The sequence below is a fragment of the Borostomias antarcticus genome (assembly GCF_949987555.1).
Source record: "Borostomias antarcticus genome assembly, chromosome: 10".
NCBI lineage: Eukaryota > Metazoa > Chordata > Actinopteri > Stomiiformes > Stomiidae > Borostomias > Borostomias antarcticus.
This window is the reverse complement of record NC_140243.1, coordinates 2,407,208-2,414,707: the sequence shown is the minus strand read 5'-3', so window position 1 is coordinate 2,414,707 and position 7,500 is coordinate 2,407,208. Positions and strand designations below refer to the sequence as shown.

At 46.6% G+C, this 7,500-nt stretch overlaps 1 protein-coding gene across 1 annotated transcript; it reads right to left on the bottom strand.

Moving 5' to 3' along the window:
• Positions 1–1,667: 1,667 nt before the first annotated feature.
• On the bottom strand, positions 1,668–4,932 carry igfbp1a (insulin-like growth factor binding protein 1a). Its single transcript, XM_084443985.1, has 4 exons — positions 4,456–4,932; positions 4,059–4,228; positions 3,600–3,728; positions 1,668–2,858 (listed from the first exon to the last, which is right to left on the bottom strand). The coding sequence occupies exons 1-4, from the start codon at positions 4,826–4,828 to the stop codon at positions 2,733–2,735; spliced, it is 798 nt and encodes a 265-aa protein (XP_084300111.1). The 5' UTR covers positions 4,829–4,932; the 3' UTR covers positions 1,668–2,732.
• Between the last annotated feature and the right edge of the window lie 2,568 nt (positions 4,933–7,500).

The window sequence follows — 7,500 nt, the reverse complement described above, 5'->3', positions numbered from 1 at the left end:
TTGCCCCCCCCCCACCCCCTGTTCTTTGTAAGTGTGTCTTTTTATATATTTTTTTTCTTGGCCAGCTATGTGTCTAACTAGACATATGTACAGTACTTAAAGGTGAAAATAAAGAAGTTATTTATCTAAGAAAGAATTATAAGCTGATCCAAACCACATTATTTACGAACAATTCAATGACTCACCGATTGCACAACAAAGTAGATTTGATTCAGCGTATTTTGGGGAATATAATCACTAATGAATGTTTTTTTAATGAAACTTTTTCTTCTGTTTCTCAGCAGTTCCATGTGTTATCTCTGTACGCTGCGTTCTGCGCAGGCCAGAGTAGCTCTCATTCAGTCAGACACTCAGGTCGATGGTCTCCATCCGTACGTAGGGCCGAAGTACTCCGGGCCTGTAGAACTCTGGTTCTGTTGTCTGTAATTCTATGGTTCTGTAGGTCTCTAGTACTCTCAGATACAGAACAGTGTTTTATAATGGTATCTCTATGAGACCTATCAGGGTCTGTAGAGTCAGTCAGTCAGTCAGTCAGTCACTTTTCTCCAGGCACACCCTGCCATCCCACCCGGGTCACCTCTGTATGTCACTTTTCTGATGGTCACGTAAGAATCTCTCTGTTCACGGGTAATTGTACTTTATTTTGTTTTTCATTTCAAGTTTATCATTTAAAGAGTTTTGATTCTTTAAAAAAAGCTTTTCATGTTACTAAGCTAGAAATCACACAGCTATTATTTTCTTTAAGAAAGGAAATTATTTTGTTCAAATATAATTTGTATTTAATGTCTTTTTTTAAATAAAAAATGAACACTATTTTAATTTACTGTCAGGTGTTTTTTGTGTGTCAATTATTGAAATGATGAGCTGAATGGCACCAGTTTCATGTGAGCTCATTAGCCAGAGATAACAGTTTCATATGAGCTCAGTATTCATAGGTTACAGTTTCATATGAGCTCAATAGTCAGAGGTTCCTGTTTCATATGAGCTCAATAGTCAGAGGTTCCTGTTTCATATGAGCTCAGTAGTCAGAGGTTCCTGTTTTGACAGCTAAAGAGAAGGTTCTAAGGTGATGTTCCTTCTCTCTTGTATAAATCCTGGTGCTACAGTATGATCAGTATGATTCATCCCGTCCTGAAATGTGGTAAAGAGGATGAAGTGACGGGTCAATTTGTAAAGAACAAAAATACATGTGGTGGTGCCATGCAGGCTGGCAGCGGGCATGGGAGGGTAAAGGGACATTCCGCCCCTGACCAAGGCAAACACACAGCGGGTCAAAAGGCAGACGGGCAGAGCCAAGCCTCTGTGCTCCCCAAAAGTCCTCTCTAAAGTTAGCCTGGATCCCCACTTTAGATCCCCATGATAAGACTGCACACACACACACACACACACACACACACACAGACACATGGCACATGCAATCAACAACCTCAGACATGGCTACAGAGAAGCAAGACAGGACAGCGTTAAGCTTGTGCAAGGTTTGTGTGTGTGTGTGTGTGTGTTTGGGTTGGTTGAGGTTTCACAATATATTGATGAAGTAGAGATATTTTCTTTCCACCACATGCCACACACAGGCCTGTGTCTGAGGCTTACCCCCCACACAGCCACACAATCACACACCCATCTGAGGCCATCATAGAGACTAGGAAAACAGCTGAGGTTAACGTTTTTATTAAATATATCACTTCTTTACAATACATCTCAATTACAAAAGTGTACAGTACATACACATGAGTGAGCAGTTTATCACTTTGGAATAAACTCACCAAAAGACCTCTCTCCAACAGCAGCATGTAGACAGAGCAGACATGTCACAAATCAAACACATTCCAACCACACTTAGGCTCACGGTCAAATGACAACAAGTTGCTCTTTGTGGTAAAGGGTTATGGTCAGAGAGACTAGTGACATCAGTAAAGTAAAAGTCCAAAGTAGCTGATAGTGGATAACCAGACATCAGAGGTAGGTTAGGTAGATACCCGTCTGAGAGGCAACGCAGGAGCACTACCCAGCATGCAATCTGCAAGCCCACAGGATCATGGGACATTGAGTTCTGAGAAGGAAAGAATACCCAACTGAGCCTGATGCATTTACTGATTTAGTGATATAAACTGAGTTCCAGCATCACGTCAGAAAAATAAACCATGAACATAACAATATGAAAAGTAACAAAACGTTTTGAAAAATCCTTCTAAAAGATGTTTGGTCACTCAGTGCTTTTGAAACCACACGACAAACTCCCTAAGAACAGAATGAGGTAAACTCAGCAATGGAGTTACTCAAGGTAAATATATATACACTTTATACACCCATACAAATATTAATAATAATAAGTTATAAGGCCAATGATATAAATATTGTTATTACAAATAACAAAATGAATACATACGCTTGAAATAAATAAGGCTGAGTAAATGCATTCATATTAAAATCTTTTTCAAGAAACCAAAATAGATAAAAACAGATTTTCTCTTTGGTGGAGGCCAGGTCTGGAGACTCCTGTCCCTCAGACAGTGTACCTGAATCAAACACCACCATGGACAACTCAATAAATAACAGATATCAAAAGAAAATCAGTGGCTTGCTGTGAATGTGTGTGTGTGTGTGTGCGTGCGTGTGTGCGCGTGTGTGTGTGTGTGTGTGCGTGTGTGTGTGTGTGTGCGCGTGTGTGTGTGTGTGTGTGTGTGTGTGTGTGTGTGTGTGTGTGCAGGCGTGGGTGAGGGAGATCTGCATCAGTGTTTGATCTCCTGAGGACACTCGGCATCTCCAGGCAGATCAGTGGACCCCAGGATCTTTTTGCCGTTCCAGGGGGACACACACCAACACCGTCCTCTCTGTCCGTCCAGGGAGGACTCACACTGAAGAGAGAGAGGGAGAGAGAGAGAGAGAGAGAGAGAGAGAGAGAGGGAGAGAGAGAGAGAGAGAGAGAGAGAGAATGATTACAACTCCCAGGTCATTGTGCACTCTTTCACCCCTCAGCACCTGTCCATGTGTGACTCTGGTCTGTGGCCCGCATGGCCCCGCCCTGTGGCCCCGCCCTGTGAGCTCAACACGCTCACACACATGTAGAGTCCTGCCAGGCCTGGGGGCTAACATCTCAGTCACTGACATCACAGTCACTAACATCACAGTCACTAACATCACAGTCACTAACATCACAGTCACTAACATCACAGTCACTAACATCACAGTCACTAACATCACAGTCACTAACATCACAGTCACTAACATCACAGTCACTAACATCACAGTCAAACAAGCTCAATATGTTCCAAGGTGTAAACAATCTCTGCTTGAACACGTGCACGCACACACACACACACACACATGCCCAGTGATACACACACACATCATTCTGGTGCTGTGGTTAGTACAGTTTTGGCTACACACACACACACACACACACACAACCAGGTGAGATTCTTTCACACTGACGGTAGTGAATCTCACGCAGCAAGTATGCACACACTCTCACACGCCTACAGTATAAGCGCACACACACACACACACACACACACACACACACACACACACACACACACACACACCCACACACACACACGCCCCTTCTGAGGCTGATATTTGCCCTGGGTGTCTACCTGTTTGGCTTTGTAGAGGCCATGTTTGTCACAGTTGGGGAGGTAGAATCTCATCAGCTTGTCTCCTAATTTCTGCTGAGACTTGGCAATCTTCTCCAGGGCTCTCTGAAGCTCCGTGTGACAGGGTCCCTGTGTGGAGGGGGAGAGTGGTTATGCTGGTTGGCCTGGAGAATAGCTACTCCAATCCAGGACTGCGCTCTAGCACACTGCTTTGTCACCAATCATAGATCACAATCAAGGTTTATTGGGTGTAGATCGGCTCTTGTTCTTTACAAAGGGGGCCACATGCAATGGCATTTTATGAGAATGAATTGTTTGGCGTAGCCAATGCAAATGTAGACACACACGACATGAGCGCCCCCTTGCGGCGTGTGCTACTTATAACCTAAACGTCTTCAAAAGTTTTAGTAACGTTATACTGTAGTTATGAGCGGTTTTGAATGTTTCCTCAACGCTTACCTGCTCCACCAGTTTCTTTCGGATGGCATTAAGTTTGGCTTTCATGCTCTCCTGCGCGTCTGCTGCGCCCCGCGGGTCGAAAGGCTTGGTGTGCCCGGGGACGTAGAGGCTTGAACCGGGGTCCGTCAGGGGGGCCGCGCTCTCCGTCTCCGCATCTGGCTCTCCCTGGTCTGGAGATGGGATAGAAGCTGAATGAGTATGGAACGGGACTAACAGCGGTTGCATTCACATTAAACTAGTAGGCTATCATCCCTACTGATATTGATCATAACTCGTGTTAATATCCGTGTTAATAGGACAACCGTGACTGATATGACATGGCTGTATTGCAGACATTTCATTTTGACAAAATGCTTTTATGCGTTTTCGATAGCGGTTGTCTATTCTAGGGGCATACCTTGGTTTTGGGGCTCGGTGCTCCGTTCGGGCTCGCTGCTCTCCGTGCACACAGCTTGCCCGTGAGTGAGGGAGTGCAGCGGCCGCGGGTCGCCGGGTCTCGGGGTACACTTCAGACCGGACCCGCATGGTGCAGTGTAGATTCCGCACAGCTCTCCCGACTTCAGGGCGCAGGCGAGGCAACATCCGCAACCCGGTTCCCGCAGCATCTCCGCACAGCCAGGAGCCACAGCCGGACACTCGCTCAGTTTATCCGGGGTGCAAGGGGCGCATCGGATCGGCTCTGACCCCCACAACGGGGACCCCAGCGCCACAGCGACCAGGAGGGAGCACACCGCTGCCACCGTGACGAATTTCTGATGTAATCCACTCATGGCAAACGAAAATAGCCTACTAGCAACAAAATATAGAGTAAGGAACCAGATAAAAAATAATCAAAGGGAAGCCACCGGTTCTTCCTGTTCGTTAGTGTCTTACCTTTGATTTTGGAAAAATGTCTAACTATCCGTTGCGCGCAGCCGTATTTATATACCCGGGTCCTGGTAAATGTTTGACGCATCGGCGTTATGAATGATTTCTGAAAAGAAGGTGTAATGATCCAATGGGCTCTGATTGGCCCGTGTATGCCCGCTCATTTGAATACAATTTTGGAACAAGCAGTGCCTGCACGTCGCGGTCACACTGACCAGAGGCGACAGCACCGTTTATGTCCCTCCAAAGTTATTACACAACTTCTGGGAACCAATAACGACTAATTACTCGGGCCCACACTCTTTTCAGCCATAGCGTACTATAAATGCTCGTCTCTAATGTGATTTGAGAGGGCATCCGTGCATTGTGGGGATAATAAAACCGAACGTCATCGTTCAGGATATTGAGTCAGGCACTGGTTCCCATTGTAATTACCCGTTTCCGGGTGTAGCCTATTATAGACATACGCCCGAATTAAGGACACTGACATGGCTAAAGACACGTCCCTATAGCATTGTGCGACCATTCTGTCCCCTATGAGTGATACCGTGTATTTCTATCACAGGTTGTGACATGCTGGAATGAGGTCAAGATTGAATGGAGCCCCAGATAACGAGGAAGCCTGTGTGTGTGCGCGTGTGTGTGTATGTGCGTGTGTGTGTGTGTGTGTGTGTGTGTGTGTGTGTGTGTGTGGGTGTGTGTGTGTGTGTGTGTGTGTGTGTGACTGGTTCAGTGCCAGATGCATAGGCTAGGTGACTAGGGACAGTCTGTAGGTGACTAGGGACCATGCTAGGGACAGCCTGTAGGTGACTAGGGACAGCCTGTAGGTGACTAGGGACAGTCTGTAGGTGACTAGGGACAGTCTGACTAGGGACAGCCTGGTGACTAGGGACAGCCTGTAGGTGACTAGGGACAGCCTGTAGGTGACTAGGGACAGTCTGTAGGTGACTAGGGACAGTCTGTAGGTGACTAGGGACAGTCTGTAGGTGACTAGGGACAGCCTGTAGGTGACTAGGGACAGCCTGTAGGTGACAAGGGACAGTCTGTAGGTGACTAGGGACAGTCTGACTAGGGACAGTCTGTAGGTGACTAGGGACAGTCTGTAGGTGACTAGGGACAGTCTGTAGGTGACTAGGGACAGCCTGTAGGTGACTAGGGACAGCCTGTAGGTGACTAGGGACAGCCTGTAGGTGACTAGGGACAGTCTGTAGGTGACTAGGGACAGTCTGACTAGGGACAGCCTGGTGACTAGGGACAGTCTGTAGGTGACTAGGGACAGCCTGTAGGTGACTAGGGACAGTCTGTAGGTGACTAGGGACAGCCTGTAGGTGACTAGGGACAGCCTGTAGGTGACTAGGGACAGCCTGTAGGTGACTAGGGACAGCCTGTAGGTGACTAGGGACAGTCTGTAGGTGACTAGGGACAGCCTGTAGGTGACTAGGGACAGCCTGTAGGTGACTAGGGACAGCCTGTAGGTGACTAGGGACAGTCTGTAGGTGACTAGGGACAGTCTGTAGGTGACTAGGGACAGCCTGTAGGTGACTAGGGACAGCCTGTAGGTGACAAGGGACAGTCTGTAGGTGAGGGACAGTCTGTAGGTGACTAGGGACAGTCTGTAGGTGACTAGGGACAGTCTGTAGGTGACTAGGGACAGTCTGTAGGTGACAAGGGACAGTCTGTAGGTGACTAGGGACAGTCTGTAGGTGACTAGGGACAGCCTGTAGGTGACTAGGGACAGTCTGTAGGTGACTAGGGACAGCCTGTAGGTGACTAGGGACAGTCTGTAGGTGACTATAGGGACAGTCTGTAGGTGACTATAGGGACAGTCTGTAGGTGACTAGGGACAGTCTGTAGGTGACTAGGGACCATGCTAGGGACGCATCATTCAACACTGACACTGTTGTGTCTTTAGTATTTTGGCCTGTTTTGTGTTTCCGGGTGTAAATGTTTAACTGTATTATTTTTGGTGTATTATAATACAATAATATAATTGTAAAAGACACCATGATCTCAGTTGGGGCCTACTGCTAAAACGAAAGTAACATGAAATAAAAATAATGATGCATCTGGCCAATTGTTGCCTACTTGTGGGCTAGCCAGTAATTTCTGCTACATGCAATTACCTTGTAGGATTGCATCATCTGTCTACTGCGGTCGAGGCGTCTCTAGATCCCCTGACTATTTTCTCATCCCCCAGGCTGAATAAAGGGGTATGATGAAACATGACCAATCCAAGGCAGAGGTGGTCTATTGTAACCTGACGCGCCAGATGGTTGGTGTCATGTGCGGAGAGAAACTGAATGTGAGCTCGCGAGATCAGGATGGTCTCACAAGGCTGGGTCGATTTACCCCTATAACTTGATTTCAAGCCAAGATTAGGTTATTCCGTTTCCTGACATACAGTTATACATTAGAGCTTATTACTCACACATGAGGTAGGGAGGAAACACAGCATCTCAAGTTGATTTGAAACCGTGGTGATAATAAAATATTATTAGCTTAGTAGATAGTTCTTAGACAAAACAACTAAATCAATATTCATGTGTGTGTGTGTGTGTGTGTACAGTGTGTAGGT

Excerpts from the sequence above, each read along its gene's own strand:
- igfbp1a (XM_084443985.1), bottom strand. The coding sequence starts at position 4,828 with ATGAGTGGATTACATCAGAAATTCGTCACGGTGGCAGCGGTGTGCTCC. Across the intron at positions 3,729-4,058 it reads GAAAGAAACTGGTGGAGCAG|GGACCCTGTCACACGGAGCT; the intron begins GTAAGCGTTGAG and ends CCCTCCACACAG. Across the intron at positions 2,859-3,599 it reads GCCTCTACAAAGCCAAACAG|TGTGAGTCCTCCCTGGACGG; the intron begins GTAGACACCCAG and ends CTCTCTCTTCAG.